This window comes from Drosophila tropicalis, unplaced genomic scaffold, assembly GCF_018151085.1.
Source record: "Drosophila tropicalis isolate 14030-0801.00 unplaced genomic scaffold, ASM1815108v1 contig_443, whole genome shotgun sequence".
NCBI lineage: Eukaryota > Metazoa > Arthropoda > Insecta > Diptera > Drosophilidae > Drosophila > Drosophila tropicalis.
Genome location: NW_027172907.1, coordinates 6,537,998 through 6,561,012, shown reverse-complemented (window position 1 = coordinate 6,561,012; position 23,015 = coordinate 6,537,998). Strand labels below are relative to the sequence as shown.

The 23,015-nt window shown below is 38.6% G+C and overlaps 1 protein-coding gene across 2 annotated transcripts in view; it reads right to left on the bottom strand.

The window, feature by feature from the left end:
• Window positions 1-7,821: 7,821 nt before the first annotated feature.
• bab2 (bric a brac 2) overlaps window positions 7,822-23,015 on the bottom strand; it is a 44,036-nt gene continuing 28,842 nt past the window's right edge. The window contains exons 3-5 of one of the 2 annotated variants that reach the window (XM_068286109.1): window positions 11,015-11,084; window positions 10,419-10,849; window positions 7,822-10,293 (exon numbers count right to left, since the gene is read on the bottom strand). In XM_068286109.1, the coding sequence (XP_068142210.1) occupies window positions 9,697-10,293; window positions 10,419-10,849; window positions 11,015-11,084 (1,098 nt within the window). In that variant the 3' untranslated portion in view covers window positions 7,822-9,696. Of the gene's footprint in view, window positions 10,294-10,418; window positions 10,850-11,014; window positions 11,085-23,015 lie in introns of those variants that run through there. The other variant, XM_068286110.1, reaches the window with a different exon arrangement.

Sequence of the window (23,015 nt, the reverse complement as noted above, 5' to 3'; positions counted from 1 at the left end):
TAACCAATGTCGCCAATGCTCTAGCATCAGCCGTTTCTATTACTTTTGTGCCTTTTCTTCTGCTCGCACTTTTGGTTAAGCCGCTGTGGCTGATGCTGGGTGCAGCTCACACACACACACACACACACACACAACAACAACAACAACAAATCGTCATCTACCCAACCAAAACCGAAGTGAAGGAGACACTTTTCCATCCAACTCTTCCATGTCCAGATTCATATCCTTACTCTGAACGTGTGTGTGTGTGAGCTTCTGCCATTGTATGCATGCATATTAAATTCAATCGAATGTATTCTCTATACTCGTTTGCTGCCTCCTCTCTCACTCTCTCTCTCTCTCTCACTCACTCCTAGAGGGTTTTATTCTTCATTTGTTTTTTTTTGTTGTTGTTCTTGTTGTTGTTTTCTCCCTGCTTCTTTTCAATTTTTGTTTTTGTTTTTTTTTTTCTGTGTGTGTTTGTGTGCTTTCTCCTGCTGCCCACATTACGTATACGTAACGTAAACCGTAACGTCGCACATTCGTTAGAAATAGGCGGAGTTATCAACGTTTTTCAAGTTATAATAAAAATGCAACACATTTTACAGACATGCCACTATATATGTATGTATGTATATATGCATACCAGACACACTCACACACACACACACACACAGGCACACTTATGACATGGCCCTTTTGGTTGAGAGCTGCTTCCTCTATATTCCTCTTGCTGTTGCTGCTGCTGCTGCTGGCTACTTTCCTTCGTTATTGGTTTCGAGTGGCGCAGCATACATATATATGTTCATCTACAAACATATATCTATCTATATATATATTATATATATTTTTTTTCGTCGTCGTCGTCCTCGTAGTTGTTGTTATTGTTGTTGCTGTTGATTTCTTCTCTTTTTTTTTTCCACCCAGTTACGATTTTTTATTATTTTTCAATGCTCAAACTCGACGTCGCATAAAACTTGTGTTTTTGCTGCTGCTACCAGAGAGAGTCCATCCTCTAGCTCATCCCTCAACCCCCCCGTTCTTCGCCTTCCTAACCCTTTTCTGCTTTTTTTTTAGCATACCTCTTCACTAGTACCCCCTAACCCTATATCTATATTGATATGATTTCCTTGCTCTGCGCTACCTCTTCACTTATTTCGCCCCCCTTTCCTCATCCCGCCGCCGCACCCCCATTTCACAAACTCATGGTTACCAGGAGTTGCCATAGCTAGCGAGACATTTTGCTAATGCATTGATTAAAATTGAATTTTTAATTAAAATATTGCACTAGTATGAGAGTATATATATATATATATAGAGGAAGAGGATGGGAAAATAGTAACTGAGAGGAAGCAGCTGAGAATTGTTGTAGTTGTTATTGCCTTTGTTTGTTTTTTCTAAGCCCCCGTCCCCCCCCAACCCACCCCATCATCATTCACTTTTGCATACCAAACATTTTTTGTTTAATGGATTAGAGCGAGACTCAAGAGGGGGGGAGAAAAAACTGAAGCAACTAATAATAAACAACAGCCAAACTATATCCATAATAGGAAATGGCAAAGAATTAGAATTGAAAAACAATTCTTATCAATTAAAGTCCTCTTAGGTCTTGTATATGAAAATCCTTACAACCTAAATACCTCATCCATTCAAAGGAAACGAATCAAATATTGAAGGAATTTAAACTAATTTAAAGTAATTCTTATTCTTCCACCTTTAAAATGCAATTACTAATTGAAAAAAATTGAAAGTCCTTGTTTTTATAGAATCCTTTATTGTCGAATTGGATGGGCAATATCGTTTTTGGACTTTAAAATTTGATTAGTTTCATAAGTAAATACAAAGGATAATTAATTGAAATATTTTCATCTATTAATTATTTATTCTAATGGCGGAGGAGTACTTAAAATAAGTAAACTTGTTAAAATAATTCAAAGTTTTAATCAAAATCTTGCCAAAGTATTCAATGCGCAACATTGTAAGGATATTTATCATAGGTTCAAAATATTATTGAAAATAGAAAATAGAAACAATTGTCAAGTACACATTGGTCAATTTACTTAAAAATTGTAACTAAGAAATGGATAATTAATGGATAAATATTAAGAAGGGGAACTTCAGGTAAGCGAATCACCGATTCGGATGGATTTTAGATATGTACATAAGAAGCTAATGTGCAATAAATTTGGTGTTCCATATCATAAGGGACAAAAATATATTGGATGCCATTTCATTTGTCAGTTGGAATCATAAATTTAAAATCTTGTGGTGGTAGAGAAATTAAATTTAATTAAACCTAAATCAAATTTAAAATGCTTTGTTATCTGTTGAATGCATAAGCCTATTGATAGTTTATGTGACCTTTTGTTTCTTTGGAAAGCTTTGGAAGAAACCTTTATCGAATGGATTCGATTAACTAAGGGCCATAGAGAGCTTCTTATTAATCCTAAATTAATTAACAATAATTCGTTGGCCGCTTAGTGAACTAATCATCATTGTTCGGCTCGGTGGTCATGGTTACTTGAGTTTGACTTGAACATGTTATCAATGTTTGCCATTCGCAATTGGCTTTGAATTATTCTGTACAGTGTTGATAATAAGGGACATTTGTTCTATTGTTATTATGACAATCAATTAAGACGAAATTGTTGTTTCAATTGAAAGTTAATTAATATGAATATTTGTTTGTTTGGACATTGGTAAATTTTCACTTTCAATTTGTTGTTAGTTTTTGCTCACTTTGCTTTTGCTTTTGGTAAATTGTAAACTCAATCTCTATAAATCACATACAATTATGCAAAATAAAGCATCCTTAAGGAATTTTCACACTTTCGCACATTTGGCCACAAAAGGCATATTCACACACACATACACAGAGAGAGGGAGTGACCACTGACCAGTGAACGATGACCGATGACCGATGACCAATGTCCTTCCGTACCGCAACTTTCTCTCTCTGTCTCTCTCCCTGTACGCAAAAGCATGTCATGCTTCTTGGTTACAAGTTAGTAGGAAAATCTCTCAATTGCTTTTCTTATGCAAGGCTATTTACAGAAAATATTTTCCTTATTCCAAGACCAAGGACCAGACGAACACAAGCCAGTGGGGAGCGTTAAAGGACGTAGACGACAATGCTCTAGCTTCTAGATTTTCTACATGCATATATGTACATACATACATACATACATAAGTAAGCTAATAAATGTACAGAAAATTTCGATAGCAAACATTTACTTAAGCAAAATGGCAATTGAGAAAACGAAATGAAACTCTGCCAAAAAGATTCTCTTCCTCTCACTTTCCTTCAAGTCTCTATGTGTGTGTTTGTGTGTGTGTGTCTTTGTGGTGTCAAGCCACAAACACCTTTTGCGTAAAATAAAGCAATCAAGCAAATAATGCTGCCACATTACACTATCAACAGCTTCAGCTTCCTGCTTCATACACACACACACACACACTCAAAGAGAGGAAAAGAGATAGAGAAACACTGGCAGAATGAGAAGCAAGAAAAGAGGGAGGAAAATACTCTGTTAGTGCTTAAACCACCCAAGCAACCACCCACTCAAACACACCCAAACACATGACAAAATGGAAAATTGAAACAACCTTGAGGAATGCCTTGGCACACACACACACATACACAAAGAGACAGAGTCAGAGTGAAAGAGAGAGAGAGAGAGAGGGGCATGAGAAGCAAGAGAAAAGTGTCTGGCAAAATGTCTCGACTTGACTCCAACGCGACGCCCTCTGACCGACTCCGACTCAATTCAACTTGACTGTATGACTTGAAGTGAGCCAGGCCAACAACAAGGAGAACGATGATGATGATGATGATGATGATGATGACGACGACAATGCCAACGATGACGACAGGATAAAGAAGAAAGAGCAAGCAGATGGAGATGGAGATGGAGCTACAGCAGCCATAGCAAGCACAAGGAGCAGGAGCAACTGAAGGCGGCACTTTGTGTGCACTTTCACTTTTGCCTTGGCCAAAATGCTTCACATGCTGTGTGCCATATTTAACAAATTTTCTGTAATTTCTCGAGTGCAGGCATTCAGCCCAGCCCCCCGTCTGCAGTTGACCACAAAAGCAGAGAGACAGAGAGAGAGAGAGAGAGAAAGACATTAACCCATTTGCTTATCCACTTGGAAATTTAACAAATCTATACATTTTTCTTCTCTAATCAATTGCCCTATATTTATTGCCTCTCTTATTCACAAAGGTAGATTTTTGTCTGCAAATAACCATAAAACATTTTTGAGAGAGATAGAACCCCTTTGTGCGGCCACTATACGGGTTAAGATGGGCCCAAGCCAAACTGAGTCAAAACAAGCCAAGTCAAGCCACTTGTCAAGATGGCTAACGGCAGAGTTAATGTCTACGAAGTGTGTGAGAGAGCCAGAGAGAGAAGGGTGAGGGCCAAACAACCAACCAACCAACCAGCCAGCCAGCCAGCCAGCCAGCCATTCAGCCAACTGAGTCAAGTTGATCCGAGACCGAGGCAGGATTTTGGGCTACAAGCAGCCGCAAATGCTTAACTTCAGACACACACCGGGTACAAGTAGAAGAAGAACAAAAGGAGGGGAGTGACAGAAAGTAGGGTGCAATTGGGGAAGACAGACAGCAAGCAGGTTGGCTGGCTGGCTGGCTGGCTGGCTGCCCTGGCCTGGCCTGGCCCGGCTGAATGGCTGAGAGGCCGACAGGAAGGCAGGCAGGAAGGCAGTCACGGCAACCACAGCCGCATTGCTGCCAAGGACGAAAAGGCAAAGTAGGAAGTTGTTTTGTGGGTCGCAATTCAAGGCTGACCGTAGAGACGAGACCCTTTTGCTTGCTGTTCCTGTTAGTCTGTGTGTAAGTGAAGGAGGATGTATGTGTGTGTGTGTGTTACAGAGAGAGCTGCACGATGGTGCTCGGGGAGGGGGGAGGCATCTGTCTCGCAAGATGAAAGCCACTTGCCATTCATGGCTGGCCAAGAGTTGGCTTTGCCTTCCTGGTTGGCTTTAGCTTCGCTTTGGCCAACTCCTTTTGATGACCTTGAGCATTACAGTTAAACGTTTGTTCTCTCTGTCTCTCTCTCTCTCTCTCTGTCTCTGTCTCTGTCGCTATGTCTGCTTCTGTGTGACTGTGTTTTGGTCCTTGCCCAAAACCCCAACGTCCTTTACCACACTCAACTGGCATCCTTGAGCCTTGGCTTGGCGGCAACGGCTACGGCGTTCTGGCTTCTCCTATTTATCTACAGTTTTGCAGTTAAGGATGCTGCTGAAAAGGGACTGAAAGGACACGGTCCAGAGCTGGGAGACCGAGTTTTGCATCAAGTGTAAAGTGATGTGTTAAGCTGTTAAGTGCCAAAGTAATTGTTTTCTTTCACCAACAACAACAACAACAGCAGCAACAGCAACAATTACAGTTGGCCAAAAAGCAGGGCGACGAGAAAATGCTTTGACGTCGCTTTCACTTGCCACTTGACCTTGAGATCTCCAACTCTTTGGCTTCCGTTGGCCTTCTTACTCCTCGTCCCGCCTCCTGTGCAATTTGGTTTTGTAAGAGAACTACTTGTTGGCACTTTCAAATTTGTTTTGTGGGCTTTCACTTGAAAATTAGTATATTATGTTTGTGTTTTGCGGATTTTCGACTCTTCTTTGGTATCTCATACGTAATTGGCCCAAATTACTAAGCAAAACGGCAAGGACATTTTGAAAACAAACTTATCTCAAATTAGATGACATCTTTAATTAAACTTTAACTGACAACGAAAGATTTAAGAGATTGAAATTTGAGAATATCACAAATATAATTAACACAAACAATTTGAAGGAACTCTAAAAGAAAGTTTTGAAAACGAAATCCGAATATTTCTTGAAATATAAATTCCTGAACTTGATCTTGGGGGTTGAACTAGTATGAGTTGGGATGCCGAGACATCTCTCACATAACACTCAACAAACATTGTTTAATGGAAATATTTAGTCCCGATTAGACTGATTATTGACTGATTAGATTTAAGTAAATCAGATGAGGATGTTCCTTCTTCCAGTAGACTTAATTTCTTCATTAGTCACTGATAAAACTTTTTACTTCCACTATCATAGTTTTTCAGGTAGAGGATTAAAGGACAGGCATGAGTTCGAATAATGCTCTTGGTCGCTGGATATTCCCGAAAAGCGGCAAGTCCTGAATTTACATTAGATAATATAAAACAGTCTGGAATCTATATGCCAAATGCCTCCAACGACGGTCGAGTGAATGGCAAGAAGCACAAGGAAAGCCTAGCGCGATATAAAAATGCAGTGACCACAGTCAAGGATACAGTGTGTACGAAAATCCAGCCTTGGATTCCTATATCCTTATCTGGCCTTTGCAAACACAATCAGATGACTTAGGATCCTGGAGATGATACAGGTTATGATATTGAATGGAAAGGGCTGGATTCTTCTGTTGCCATACGAGCGATAATCTAATGTAGAATAAAGACCACAAAGTAAGGCACATGGTTGCCCTTACGACTGAGAACCAACTAAGATATCGCAGTCTAATGGGAATTTCTACTGTTTGGGATTATTTTCAAGACAAAATCCAAAAAATGTCCTCTCATTTTGTGTGTTTCAGTGCAAATGCTCATGCAATCAATATCTTAAATATCCAAATGCAACAAACACTTTGTAAAAATATAAGAATCTATCTTATTGTTAATCTTTAAAGCGATTCAAATCTTTAGTACTGCAATTTTAGATTATTCTTGGATTATTTCTAGAAATGAGCATTTAGCGTTTAAATTAATACCAGCAATCAACTGTATCTAGCATTTTGTAGTAGTCGCTAAAAACCGCTAGATTTATCGATATCGATATTTGTTAGCTATTAATCGAATGCGACTTCAATGAAAAATAGCTGTAAGCTTTGTTTTTGGCCACTTACCTCTGCACTCTCTCTCGATTTCGCTCTCTTTACAACACTAGCCGATCATTCTTGCACTCACCCACACACGTACGCGAATTTTCCGCTCTCTGCTTTGTCTATTCTTTTCTATGGCGGCGAAACAACTTACTTTGCCCTTGGCAATTTACGAAATTATTTTTATTATTTTCACTAGTCAAACACAAGATCTAGCAGCCTATTGAAATAAGTAAGATTATTCTAAAATCTTTATCCACATCTAAATGCTTTATATAGCTGACGATTTTGCAAGCGGTGCATCAACTCGCCACCCACAAACGAACTCGATGAGTGTTTGATTACAACTGAAAGAGAGAGAGAGTAAAAAATGCAAATGGCGGGTCAAAGTACCAAATACTGGAAAATACTCTCACCCTGTGATAAAGCAATACTCAAAACTTTTGAGTCAAAAGTAATTCCATTGTTTATTTTGGAAAAGATTGTAGATTAGCGAATAATTTTCCCCTACTGCTAATTACTAACCAAATTCAGGCCACAAAAACTTTTCATTAATAAAAATAAAGTCTGTATGGTCTAGTATAAAACAATTTTTGGCTTTGGTCTCTCCATGTAACTTAATAAAAATAGACTCTTTCCTGAAGTTGGACAAACTCCTCGATTGATCTGCCTTAAGTCCTGATAAAAATACAAACCTTTCGATCGTTTTCAAAAAACCTCAAAATTCACATTTGAATTCTTTAAACAGATTTTGTCATCTATATGTCAAAGGACATTCATTTTAAACAGGATTTTCTTCATAAATGTTTCCGATAACAGAACAGTCCATTGATAGCATCTTGAAAGTCCTGAAATGTGGTTTCTTAAAAGGATTTGTTGGAACTCTATTGATTGAAATTTGTATGCCCATAAGAAAAAACACATTTTAAATGAATTATTGTTTTTGTTTTACATTTAGTTGTTCCATTTTTATTTTATTTTTAGTTTATTTGTATAATTTACGATTTCTCAACTAAAATTAAGAAAAAAAAAAACATTTGTTTTACCATTTGAATGCATTTTTATCCATCGATATATATATATGTATGTATATCTATATGAATCAGTTTACTCACAAATACATAGAAATTTGATGGTGATATATATATGTGTGTGTGTGGGTGTGTTTATGTGTGTGTGTGTGTGCTCACTGGAACTCTGTGTGTCTGTGTGGGTGTGTGTGTGTAAATGTAAAATTAGCACAATTTATATATATTATCTTTAATATATAGTTAATATATTATATATATATAAAAAAAATTGCATTATTTGCTTAATTATTGTTATTATTATAATTAGATATAGTTAATTAATTTATATTTACGAATATTACACAATAGAAATTGAAGGAAAAGGCCGTGTGCCATTTAGGTGAAACTCTTGCTAACATTAAGTGGGTGTGGCTGTCTGTGAGTGTGAGTGTGTGTGTGTGTGTGTGTGTGTGTGAAGGGGTAGTTGGAAGCCTAAAGCTATTGGAAATTTGTACATTATTTACATTTACAGCTTGTAAATATAATTAATTAATGCATATATATATATATATATATATATATGTATGTAAATTGTCGTTTATATATGTATGTTTAGATATAAGGATAATGCGATAAGATTTATAGTTATATAATTACTAGATATTTTATGCTTAAGGACAACATTAAGTGTGATGCAATGTGTGTGTGTGTGTGTGAGAGTGTGAGTGTTCGTGTGTGTGTGTGTGTGGTTTAAACTAAGATTACGAAATCTACATTTAAAAAATGCACAAGTCTCTTGCTAATCATCTATCGATTCATATTTAACTTTTAATTTTTATTTTATATTTTTTATTGTTTTGTTTTGCTTCTGTCATTTTGGCAAAGAAAAGGCAAAATTTGTGTGTGTTTGTGTGTGTGTGTGTGTGTGAGAAGTAAATGAAAAAACCGTAATAAATATTAAAAAAAAAAAAAAAAAAAAAAACGAATATATAGACGAGATCCTATCCTTACAGGAAAGTTTCGAAGTATGATGCGCTTGTATATATATTTCTATATATATGTATGTATATGTTATGTTTGTGTATTGGTGTGTGTGTGTATGTGGTGTGTGTGACTGGGTGAGTCTACTAAGTTTATTTTAATACTTCTGCTCTCTCTATCTCTCTTTCTAACTCTTTGTTTTGTTTGTTTGTTTTTTAAAAACTAAGCCTAATCTAACCAGTTAGCAACTTCAACTAAGCACTTAAAACGCTTTCTCCTAAGACCTAATCTCACTTATGGCTAACACAAAAAAAAAAAACACGTTGGGGTTAAAATAGCAGTCCAAAAATTGTATATACCGTCAAGTTCTTCACAAGAACCATTCACGTTCCATTCCACTCACTCTCATTCTCTCCGTCTCGCCGTCTCTCTGCTCCTTCTGGTTCGATTTAATCCTCATGGGGCATCTCGGCTGCCTGTTGCTGCTCCAATTTGATTTTCATAAGCGGCGATTCGCGTACATTTGCCGGCGCATAGGCGGCCGCTGCGGCTGCTGCTGCTGCAGCCGCTCCGGCATCGGTATTGGCGAACAGCTCACTCATATCCTGACCCGGAAAGAAGTCCTCGAATCGTGGACTCTTGTTCACCGACTTCTGTAGCAGGCCATTGGCAATGGCCTCGAAATCAATGCCGGCGGGCAAACTTTCCAGGAAACGCTTATTATACGCATAGCTGGGATGCTCTTTGGCACTCAGCTTGCTGGCATAGTGTATGGACGAGGAATAGGGCGAGGCTGCCGCACCGGGACGACCCGACGAGGTGGCCCCCGACTTACCGCCCGCCGATGAGGAGTTTGAGCCTCGCGATTGATTGCCATATTGACGAGCCTGCATGGCTTCTTTTTAGTTCCCGTTCGCGCGACAATTCACGCTCTCTGGACAACTCGCGGGCATAGCTGGCCGCACTTTGGTGGCCACCACCGCTGCCGTTACCCCCTCCGCCGCCACCTCCAGAACCGCCGCCGCCACGTTGCTGGCCACCTGGGCCTTGGGTGGGCATTACATTCAGACCGGGCAAGCCCATCAGACCCAATGCGCTCAAATCGGGCAAATTCTCGGAGCCGCCGCGTCTATCGCTCTGCTGCTGCTGGTGCTTGGCCGCTGCTGCCACAGCCGCCGCTGCCGAGACTTGATCCTCGATCTCGGAACGCTGCAGATACGCCGGTGACTTGTACATGTTCATCGATTGGTTATGTGGCGACAATTGCTGCTGCTGTTGCTGCGACAGAATCTGGCGACGCAGCGACTCAGTCATCGAACTAAGCGGACTACTGGCATCTGGCGGAGCCAGTGCAGCATTCTGGGCAGCCATTTTGGCAGCTGCACTATGATAACCATTGGCAGCATTTGCAACGGGTCCGAAATGCGACTGCAAAGAGATGCAACAAACAGGGGGTGGGCAGAGGCCAAAGGGAAGAAGGTTTAGAGTTGTATTTCATTTGGTTTTGACACCCATCTATCCCGAACTAAAAATTAAAGTGAACAAATACTTACAGCATGCGCCTGTCCATTGGCATAGGGATGGGAACCGATATCCTCTTTGATCTCCCGATAATCCCGAAAGACAACAGCCTTAATAACGCTTCGTATTAGCTCCTCTGGCCACATGCCCAATAGGATGCGTTGTGGTCTACCTCTGGCCTTGGGTCTGGGATCGGTGCCACCATCGAGTGATGGTCCGAGCATGTTATGGACACGATTTGCATAGAGAACAAATGTCGGATAGGGTATATCATATTTGCGGGCCGCCTGCGACAGAGAGAGACCCTCCTTGAGGACACTGAATATGGCCTCGGCCATGGCTTCGGGACGCCAGGACTTCAATGGGCCGCGTTCACGAAAACGCAATTGTTGGACCAGATTTTGTTGATTAGTGTTCCAGCATTTTTGCCACATCGATTGCAATTGATATTGATAGCTATCTGCTGAAAGGAGGCCACAATGGCAAGAAAAAAAAAAGAGAGGGACGAAACAAACGGAAATATGATGATAATGTTTCAATCCACTGATCTTTTGGGTGGTTTATGTTAATTGTTTAAACAATGAAAGACTTCCCAAATGCAAAGTAACAAAAAATTTTGTCCACTTACCCGCCACAGATGTGCCTGTTGCAGCAGCAGCGCCCATCCAGCCATGTCCGCCGCTCTCAATCATTTTGGCCTATAAAGAGACAGAGAGAAAGACAAACTGAGGGTTAGAGAGATAACTTAAAAGAGTGATGGGGGGAGGGGAGGGGGGGGGCGGGTGCTGCTTAAATAAGGAAAATCAACTTTAGTTTGCGACAGAAAATATTATGTTGCTATTGTTATTGTTGCTGCTGTTTTTTGTTTTTTTTTTTTGCCCGTTGCCCATAAAGGTTTATTAATGCCATAAATGTTGGCAAAGCATTTTGGTATGCAAAAAGCAAATTAGTATACAAAGTGAGGCCATCTCCTCCACCTTCTGTTTGCTTCTTCCACCTCAACCTCAACCTCATCGCCTGCTCTTGCACTACTCTTCTGCTTGTTTTTTTTTCTTCTTTTTAGCCATAACCATTTGGGCCCATTGTCTTTTCTAGCTAGCTGACTCTTTTTCTGTTTTCCTTCCTCTTCTCTCTTTTTTTTTTTTATGGCCCCATGACATGATGAGGTGCCAGAGGAGGGTGGCTGAGGTGAGGGGTGAGGTTTAGCAGGTATTTATTTATTGCCATTATTAGATATTCCAACTCAACTCCAACTCATGCCACCACTATCATAATTTAGGTCTATTGTTAGTCTCTTGTCTGCAAATACTATTAACATTACTAGTAATTGACATGGAAAACACAACAACAACAAAAAAGAAAGGAAAGCACTTTAATTACTTGACTAAGAAAACTCATTTTTTACTTTCTTCAAATGTTCTTAGCTCAATATCTTCGAAATGGAATTGTAAAGTAATTAAATTAAAGTTATTTCATTACATTTTTTAATTATAAACAAAGTAATGGAGCTTTTCTTTAGTTAAGTCCATTTCTTAACTTCTGAAAACTTTTTTGATAATGCCAATGTTAAATTGTAATACTTTTTCTATTGATTGCCTTCAAATGTAAGTATTTATGCATTTTTTACTGAAATAAGTAATTACTTCTTTAATTACTTGATCTGTAAATAGATTCTGTTTAAATATTATTCAGTTTTCTATTAATTTTAAAGTAATGGAAATTGAAATAATGCTAAACTGCTACTTTTGTTACTTCAATTACTTATGCATGGTACTTAACTGCATTAAAATCAAGTAACTATACTTTGTATGTTTAAACAAGGCCCTAAATATGAATAAGCCAAGTAATGCAAACTTTTTCCTATTTTTATGTGGCTAATTTCTTTCGCCCCTCTGTGTATGTGTGTGTGTGTGAACTAGGCCCCCATTTTTTTCATCATGTTGGTTTTTTTCTTCTCGTCAATTCGCTGGGGCATAGAGAATGCAGAGGAGAGAGAACAAAACACAAAACACAAAAAAAAAAAACGGAAAGTTAAAATTGATGCACGTTTCGTGCAGCAGAGGCAATAAAGCCTTCCTCACACTGACCGGTACCAGGTTTTAGCCAGTAGCCAGAACCCGCCCACTTTGCCTTACCTTCCTCCCCCTAACCCATCAGGCCTTATGCCTATGTCTCTCTAGTTAGCAGAGAGTAAGAGAGTGAGAGCGAAGTCAAGTAATACAAATTATGTGCAGCAGCAACAACTAAAACACAAAAAATGAGACAGAGAGAGAGAGAGAGAGAGAGAGAGGGAGGGAGAGAGAAAACTGAAACTGAAGAACATATAATGCAAGTCTTAAATATTTGAAAACTAGGCGCCGCCGAGTGAAACTCGTGAAAAAAGCAGTAGTAGAGTAAAGACTCAAAGTCAAAAAGAAGAAAAAGGGTGAGGAGAGGAGGGGAGAGGAGGAAACTAACTGAACGCCCTGCATGCCAAGAGGAAAAAGGTCATAAAATGTATGAATAATTGAAATTGAAAAGTCGGAAGCATTTTTACATTTTTACAGGCGCAACAAACAACACCGGGGCAGCAGCAACAACAACAACAACAACAATGGGGAATGTTGTAACAAATGCGGCTCAGCTCAAAAACAAAATGGCGTTAAAAATGCTATTTTATGTAAAACACTTTGTTAATGACACAAGAGCATGAGCCATTGAAGGAGCAACAGAGACGAAGACAGGGGGGGCGGGCGGTGGGAGACATGTTGCAATTGTTGTGGGTGTTTTAGTTTTAGTTACAGTTCAGTTTAGTTCAGTTTTTTTTCGGCCTTATGACTTATGACGCGCAAGATTGTGTGAGAAAGTTAAATGAGTCTAGGCCACCGCCCCCCTCCCCCTTCCTCCCATCATTCACCCTCTTAGTTATTAGTTAGAAGATTTTACTCAAGCTAATTAATTTTAAATGACAAAATGGCAATATATAAATAAACTAACTAACTAATGTTACACTTGATTTATTAATGCTTGTACTGATTTAATAACACAAACTAATTGCCAATTATAAAACAACTTTTCTCCCTCTCTCTCTCTGTCTCACTCTCTGTCTCTCTCTAAAGAGAGCAAGATAGTCTCCAATTGTTAACGTAATTGATGTACTTGAAACTGATTTCATTTGCGTAAGAAGAAAGTGTACATAATTTGTGTCTTAATGTACATTCAATTTTTCTAATTAACATTCAAATATTTCATTTTAGAAAAACTACAAAAATATAAGAATTAGTTTAGAGAATATTTAAAAACCAAATTTAAACTGTTCCCAATTGAAAGAAAGTTTAAAAATACCATTTGAAGGTATGTATACTTAATAAGAATATTTACTTTAAATGAAATGTAGTTAACGAAATTACTTAGAAAGTACTTGCGGATTATCTATCTGGATTCATTCATTCATTGTATGCTTTATTTCCAGTAATATAAATGTTTCATTAAAGCTAATGATTAAGTAAGGATAACAGTGTTTTTAGGCATAGGCTTTTCATCTGTGACTTTCAAATGGCTGTTCGACTAAAGGCTTGTACAATAATTGACATGTTATTATAAAGGAAAATGGAAAGTAAAACCTTTAATGATATCTTAGACTATCTTATTTCTATGATCCAGATACCAAAGGAAGCTAACTTCAATTTAGCGGCTTAGTTCTTGAACTAACAACGATGGCAATGTGAAATGTTGGTAATAATAAGCCCTTAAACAATCATGGAGATTATTTAAGAGAGGTAATGCTAAATCACCTAAATCAGTTTTATTGATTCTTTGAAAGTTTTAAGACCTGTCGATTCGTATAGTCTAGCTGTTCTGGTGAAGTATGGTCGTAAGGTCTAACAAGAGTTTTAGGAGCTTATTTTCGCACACCTGCCCTACACAGGTGCCCCAAGTGGAAGAACCAAACAGGCATGAAAATATTTTTAAAGATGATTAATTTGTTGTGGGTTGATAGCTTAGACTTTCGGTTTATTATTGGGTATAGAAGACAAATTAATTTATTAATTTTGTTAATATGTTTCAAATATTTAGTCTAAACTCTGAAAATATTATAAGATACCATTCACAAACAAACAATCTGTATTAAAAACAAAGCGTGAAATAAAATTGAATTGAATTTTATATATATTTTATCATTCTTTTTGCAAATACTTTGTTTAAGTTTCAAAATATTTCATTTTAATAATGAAGAATCCTAAATCATTTGGAATGTCTTAGCCAAAATGCAAGCTTATTTTGCAAATTTATGAAAAATACACAAAAATGGCTAATGGAATGTTGGATTGGACTTCTTTGACTAAACTATTGCAAACTTAATGGTAAAACTGGAGCCTCTCACCCCTCTCTCTCTCTCTCTCTCTTATCATAGAGATACCAATGATAAGCCAGCAAATGTTAGAGGGCATCTCCAAGTCGTCGTTGCTATGAGCCATCATGGCAAATATTAATGAAATCATTAATAAATGTCTCTCTATGTATGTATGTATGTCATACACTCACTCAGAGATTTGTCCTAGAATGAGTATGACTCAATTCTAAGAAGGGTGGGGAGGGGGAGATATAACCTTTTGAACTGGGTTGCCGCGCGTTAAGTCTTTGGCCAACAACAATTATAAAAGTCGACAATATACATTTATGCATTGAATAAAATATTACGAGCTATATAACAACAACAACAACAACAGCGACAACAAAATGGAAAAATGTTTAATTAATTAAATTTTCAATTTCCCGCTAGCTAGAGCTAACAACAAGTCGAACCCAAAAGACATCATCCTCTCGTTCGTTCTCGCTGTTTCTCTGTCTCTGTCTTTCTCATCGTCACCCTCACCCTCATCTCTATGTTTCTCTCTCTCATTTTCTCAATCTCTCACTGTTATGTGTGTGTGTGTGTGTTTCCCTTTCAACGCTTATTCAACTTTCTTTCAACTCATTTAATTTAATTTGCCAAGCTTCGCTGTTGACGTCGCAGTCAGCTGATGTTGTTTTCTTCTTCTTCTTCTTCTGGTTGTTCTTCATCTACTACTTGTTCTTCTAATTCTTGTTCAGTTGCTGCTGCTGGCTGGCTGGCTGGCGCTTCTTCTTGCCAATTACTCATCGTGTGCACGCCCCATTCACATAATAATTTATTTAATTAACTTTTCCGCTGTTGCCGTTGCCGCTGCTGTTGTTGTTGTTGTTGTCGGTTGTTGTTGCTGCTACAAAATTTTCTATAAAAATTTATTGATTTTTGTTTTTCCTTTTTGCCCCGCTAAAAAGTAATATTCTTTTCACTCTCTCTCTCTCTCCCTTCAATTCCTTACCCCCCTCTCTTTCTCACTCTCTTTTTCTCTATGTGTGTGTGTGTGTGTGAGTGTTGGTAATAAAATATAAATTTATAACTACGCCCCCTCACTCGCCGCTTTTTTGTATTTTTTTTCTGTATTGCCATCAATCCAAATGCATAGACACCGACCCCACCCACCCCCTCCTCCTGGTCCTCAGTGTAAGTTGCTTCTTTTACTACTACTACTACTACCACGGTACCGCCCACGCCCTTGGTGGCCTTTCAACAGCCTTCAAGTTTTCACTATACCGCGGGTTCAGGTCGCCCCCCTACCGATTCCCTCCCCTTGCCAACCCCCCTCGACCCAATCCCAGTGAGCTAAAACCATTCGCTGGCTGTAAAACCCGTTGGATTCTAATGCAATTTTAATTTTATTTTTCAAGCGCGCACATAAACTCTACACTCACCTAAAGCCCCTTGCCAAACCCTCTCTCCTTTTGGCTACGTCATTCTATATATACATACATATGTATATGCCCCAGCTAAACACCTTCCCCCCGGCCATTTCCCTTATACTAACTTTGCCACAGTAGTTTCCTTCGTCTTGTTCTTCTGCCTTGCCTGCTTGTTCTTTTCATTTCATTTGGTTTTTTGTATATTTCTTATATTATATAACACTTTATTTATTATTCATTTTCGATTCGTGTTTTTCAGTCCGCAAGTAAGATGGTGAATGGGTGGGTGGGTGGGTTGGGTGGTTGGTTGGTTAGTTGGTCTGCAGCAACGTCTCAAGTTTGTTATTTTCACTTGTCTGCCTTAACTTGCGCTCACCGCAGCAATCCTAACTCCTTCTCCTGCTACTACTTCTTTTGCTACTATTTCTACTACTAACTCTGCTCCCCCTTTGCCACCCCCCCAAAAAGAAATCGCTCTGTCGCCTTCGCCTTACAATGTCTGTTGTTCTGTCCTCCCATCATCATCTCTGGCTCTCTTTGGGTCTCTCTTTCTCGGTCTCGTTTTCATAGGGTTTCTCTCACCCTCTGTCTCTCTTTCGTCCACTTGGTGAACTTTGTGTGCGTTTACATTTCGTTTGTCTGCAATTTACTGAGCGCCTGTTACCTTTTAGCCTTCACTACTACTACATACTACTACTACTATTACTACTCCTTACTAACTATTTCACTCGCTTTCTCTCTGTCTCTTTCCTTCACACTTACACACACTGTTTGCCTCTTTGTACTCTCATTCATTCATTCATTTATTTATATTACTCAGCCAACCGCACGCACACCTCCTCCTCCTCCTCCAGCCACCCAATCCACATCCAAAATAAAAAGGAAGAAGACAAGAATGAACAAGCGCGCGTTGTCTATGTCCTGACTCCCCATTTTCACCCATTCCACCCCCATTCCTTCCATTCCATTCCTACCATTCCTTCAGCCTTGTTGTTCTGGTGCGCTCACGGCCGCGCCTTGTCGTCTTCGTTTTATAGTTTTTCGTGCTCATGCCATTCATTAATTTTATAAGAAGCAATGCCTGGCATAATAAATAATTAATTTAAAGACGCTGCACACACACACACACACACACACACACAGAGAGAGAGAATGAGATAGAGTGAGTGAAAAGGAGGAGAGAGGGAGGGAACGCCACAGCCTTCAAATGCGGTAAAAATAGTTGGCAAAAGTTTCTATCGAGCTCAGAATAAAAGAAAGCCTTCTCTTTCTCCCTTCTCTCTCTTTCTATGCCCCTTCCTCTTTCTCAATCACATTTCTAGGTCTTGATTATATAATAAAGAAAGAAAAAAAAAAAGAAAATTTTTAAGGATTAAATTTTATTTCATTTTATACGCAAGTCTCTTTCACTCTCTCTCTCTCTCTCTCTCACTCTTTCTTTCTTAGCCAATTTTGTTATTGCCTTCACCTAGTTTTAGGATAAAAAAAAGACAAAGTAAAGAATAGAGAGTGCAAGGGGGACAAGCATTTTTTACTACGTTGGCGGTTCCTTTCTTTCATTCGTTTTTCGGTTTTTTGTTTTCTTCTTTTTGACGGTTTGGCCAAAAACTAAATATTTAATAGTATTTTATTGCACGAATTTCACATAAAATATGCATATTGGCCCAATGCATTATTCATGGAAATAATGTGGAAAAACACATTTTTCGCGGTGAAACAACGGAAGGACTTGAGTCGACTCGACTCGACTCGACTCACGGCGACTAACTACTCACCATACATGGGTGGGATGGCTAAAAGAGACAGAATGGGAGACAGGGTGGGGGGAGGCAACATTCGAGTCGTAATTTCTTTCTATGTAGATTTCCTTCTTCTTTTTTTTTTCACTTATTTTAAATTGTAATGAAATGCAAATGCAAAACAAAGGAGAACAACAATTGCAATTGCTGGGCCAAAAGGAATCGGGTTTGATGGAAAGGGTAAACAGGTGAGGAGAAATAAAGTGGAGCAATGTATTTGTACATACATATGTATTAAGAGAGAGAGAGAGAGAGAGAGAGGGGGGGAGAGGAGTGAAGAGTTAAGAGAATGTATGTAGCTATGCAACGTGTCAGCAGCAACTGAATGTACAATAATTGTAGTAATCATAAAGCCAAGTGCGAGTGCATGAAGCTTGCTTCTGTTTCACTGAAAGTTTTGTTTGCTACAACAACAACAGCAACAACAACAGCAACAACTGCGGCAACAACAATGGCAAAAACAGCAACAAATTTAAATGCAATAAATAATTATATGCCAAGTGTTGAGTGCAGCCAGCCCAATGTGCATTGAGGTGTGTCAAGTTGCCAACTAACCAGCCAAGAGGAGAAATTACTACAACAAAACCCACTTGCACACACACACACACACACACACACACACATACATACATACACTTACAAATGAAGGGCAAGTAAACCAGCAAGCCCCTAAAAAAAAAAAACAACAAAAAAAAAGTACCCAAACCCAAACAAAACATAGAAGAACCCTTCTTCTTCTTTTTCTTCTTCTGGTATATTTGCCAGCGACCCTCCTAAATTTTGTCTTCATTGTGGCCTGACTGTCCTGCTATGTTGGGCTATCAAGAGACCCCACACATCAAAAGCAAAGTGTGGCCACAAAATGTGGCGAAAAAAACCCACTAACACACACACACAGACACACACAGAAGCAAACAGAAAAGTATATATGTATATAGAGATGACAACGTGACGGGATTAATAATATAGTGGAAAATCTATAATTAACTACATAACAAAAGTTCAACCAAATGAATTGTTGTTGGAATGTTAAATATCTAATTACAATATTATATAAAAATATATAATTTATATATCCATAGAGAGAAAGAGAGAGAGAGAGAGACGGAGACACAGCGAAAGAAAACTTCATTCTAAATAAAAAGTCTTTGAAGTTATCCAGAATTAACTAGAAAATTGTCTAAATAGATTTTGTTTTCAGTCTATTGATTGTTTAAAAGTTTCATGGTTAATGATGAATAAATCTTATGGATTGTTAAACTAGTATAAACAATTAAGAGGGAGTCAAAAATTGCATTTGTTTTTAAGCGAACCAAGGAAAATTTCTATCTATAGAATTATATTTTGAATACGAGAGTTTTTAAGAAAAATATCACTAAATATCAATTAAGATAATATAAATTGAATTATTAAACTTTGCTTTGTCACGTGCTCAGCTCTAAGGACCAAGCCTTCATAGAACACTTAAATATGTTGCCATTCTTGTTCTGTTATTGTTGTTGTTGTTATTGTTGTTGCTGTTGCTGTTACTTTCACGCTATTTACTTTAGCCATTGTTGTATTGTTGTTGAGCAATTGTAACTTTTTACAGAGTCAGGAGCAGGACCAGGACTAGGGCCCGGACCAAGACCAGGAGCAGGACCAGCTCGCCAGTGCCGCGTCGTTATTCATGTAATTTTTGTTGGTGCCTTGGTGCTGCTGCTTTTTCTGTAGTATAGTAGTTGCAAAGTAAAAATTAACCTTTTGCAAATAGTAATTTATTGTTGTTATTCTTTCTCTTTCGCTCACTCGCTCTCTCTCTCGTTCTCTATGTTGTTGGCACCGCCCTCTTCATCTAGGATAATGAGGATATATGGTCAGCAATATTGAAATATAGAATACATGAACAAACATACATACAAACAGACATACAAACATGGAGGGAGATATGCATTTATTTAAGGCTTACACAGAATTGTTTGCCATTGTAATGACGTTGAAGCCTTGCGTGTCCTTTTGAGCTGATTGAAAGCCGAGGCAAAGGCAAAAGCCTACACACAGAGTTAGTTGGAGATAGACAGCAGCGAGAGGTATGGAAGGAGGAGAGATGGGCAGACAGCTAGAAAGTCGTCTACAAAGTGTTAAAACGGCTGCACACAGTCATTAAATATTAAACTTGTATAAGCAGCCAGACTAAAGAACAGAATATATAACAAAAACAACAAGCACAAGACGACGGGAAAAAAAGGAAGAAAAAAAAAGAACAACAAAAAAGGAAATAGAAGGAAAACCGGCCACCCACATCTCACTCTCCTTCATCATAATCATTATTTATGTAAGCGCAAAATCTCGCTATGTTAAATAACAAGAAAATAGCTTAAGCGGAAGCGGAAAGCAACACATTGCAGAGCCGCCATTCTGGTCAAGCTCGCACAAATGTATGCTATACTTTTTGCCACACTCGCTCTTCTATGCCAATCGAAGACTTCAAAGGCCTAACTAACTGCCTGGGCCTAGGCAAGTGCAAACTGCAACACACATAGACAGAAAAAGAGACTGAGAGGGCGAGACGGGAGAAAAGAGAGCATGAGAGAGGCCAACACACACACACACACACACACACACTCACTCAGACAGTAAACCCTTGAAATAATATTTAATATTTAGAGAGACATAAATATTAAATGAGTAATGCCGCCCCACCATACACGCCCAACTTCTTCCTTTCCCCGCATCCTTTTGCATCCATCTTTACCATGTTACTTAGCTAAAATCCAAAAGCTATGCAAAAAAGGTAACACAACTTTTGCCCCTCATTCACCTTACCCCCTCCCCCCTCCCCATGACTCTCTGCCGGCTCTGTAGCAGCCTTTTCTTCTGTACTTGTTTCATAGAACTCTTCCACGGACCATATAAAAACAAGAATTACAGCTAACATTCCGCCATTATTTTTAGACCTTTTTACAGGGTGTCCCATCCCCCATCCCCCATCCATTGATGGATGCAAGTAAAAAAAGAAAAACCAAATTAAAGAAAGGGTATGCCAAAATAAAAACCAAACAAAAAAAAAAAAAGTGTTGAAAATTTTTTGCATATTTTAAAATTGATAATCAAAGCAGAATTCAGCGAGTTGTGATTGGTTTGACATTTTCTTCATATTTTTTTTTAGCATTAAGGGTATTCTTTAGTCCTTGTTTTTGGTTAACCATTCACAACTTTAGTTGGGGAAAAAAAAAAAAATATTGCAACTATTTTGCAGCCATGGCACGCTTTTCTTTGCTTTTGGGCCACTCTCCGCTTACACGTTTTTCTTGTTTCTCGTTTTTTTTTTTCCTATTTGATACTTTAGGGAGTCGAAAGTCGAGTCGAACTCTGTGAGCCGCGTCGAACATCGCCATCGCCCATCGCCCATTGCCATAGCCATCGCCGCTGCCATAGCCGTTGCTTTAGACCATGGCCCATCACCATAGCCAGGCCCATACGAAACGAAATCTTATGAAATATGCAAGGCCTGTGTAATTTCTTATTTAAAATGCCATTAAATTTTTTGAATAGCATAGAGCATAGAACATAGTAGTAGAAAGAGAGTGTGAGAGAGAGTAAGAGAGGGCGAGATAGAGAGAATGAGAGACGAGGATGGTTTTGAAGGTGTGTGTGTGTGGGGGAGAGAAGAGTAGCTGCTTGCGGAGGGGATCCAACAGTCTAAAAACAGAGCTCAGCAGCGTATGATGCACTCGGGCACCCTGGGTAAATAGAGGTGCACACACACACACATCCAAGTTGTGCAATGTATCTATGGGTGTGTGTGTGTGTGCGCCCAGGTTAGACAAATATGGTTGGGTCTGGGCTTTCGGGCTCCTGTTTGAGTTGCAGGCCATGTGGGAGACGGAGTCGAGTCGAGAGTTGAGTCAAAAGTCGACTCGACCAACTTTTAAAATGCATATTGGATTGTGTTTTCTACTACTTTTTTCCATTTCTCTAACCGACCCCCCCCTCCCCCACCACATACTTTCCTTCTCACCCTCTCTCTCACTCTTTTTATAGTTTAGTTACGTTTAGTTGTTGTTGTTGGTTTTTAGCAAGCCTAAACGTATGCAATTGATGCAATTGAAGTTTTTGGTACGTGTAATTAATACAAATTACAGGTTAAATAACAAATGTTAACTCACACACACACATACACACAGTCAAACACCCTCCCATAGACATCCCTGCGCCTAAAGTCAATTTAATTGTAATTACAATTTTAAATCAACAACCCATTTGAAGGGTGTTTAAAATATCTAAAGGAGATCTATTACACAAGTTGAATATCTTTTCGACTTATACTCAGTTTTTAGTATGTAGATTACAGATAGTTTAAGTAGTTAACTAGTAAGTAGATATAAAAAACAGTTCGTTGAATGTTTCTTTTGATACCCTTATCATCCTCCCACTTATCTGTGCCGCATCTTGAACTTTTCCATACTGCTTGTTTTTTTCTGATATATGTAGAATGAAATATATAACTGGACAAGGTTTATCCTAAATGTCTAAACAGAAGCAAAGATCGAAAAAATGCTAATCAAATTTTTCTAATTGATCTTAACCAAAAAAAAAAACCTTTAATACCTATATTGATCAGGTCATGATCTTTAAGGGCAAATGTATTTAGTATTAATGGATGAAAATCCTTCAATTTGTCAACTATTAGAATGTGGGCTATTTAAGTATTTATAATGTCAATTGTCTGATTGTGAGTTGAGCATAGAGGATAGAGTAATTTTGCTCTTTATCTGACCAATGCGACGCAGCAGAAGCGACGACGACGACAGCGACAACGACAGCGACAGCGACGTCAGCTGTCAAACGTAAAAGCCGACAACCGAGGCTTGGCTTGGTCAGACTAAATGCATTTGCATATACATACATACATATATCTAAATATATATAAAGATATGTACATATATATATATAGATATATGTATAAGTATAGACAGTGCGGCAAACACCTTATTAGCCAGGCACAATATTGATTGAGTTGAACAGACGCAACTAGATACGGATACAGAGATAGAAACCCAAGTAGCGAGTAAGAGAGGGGTCGGCAATGAGGGGTATTAAGAG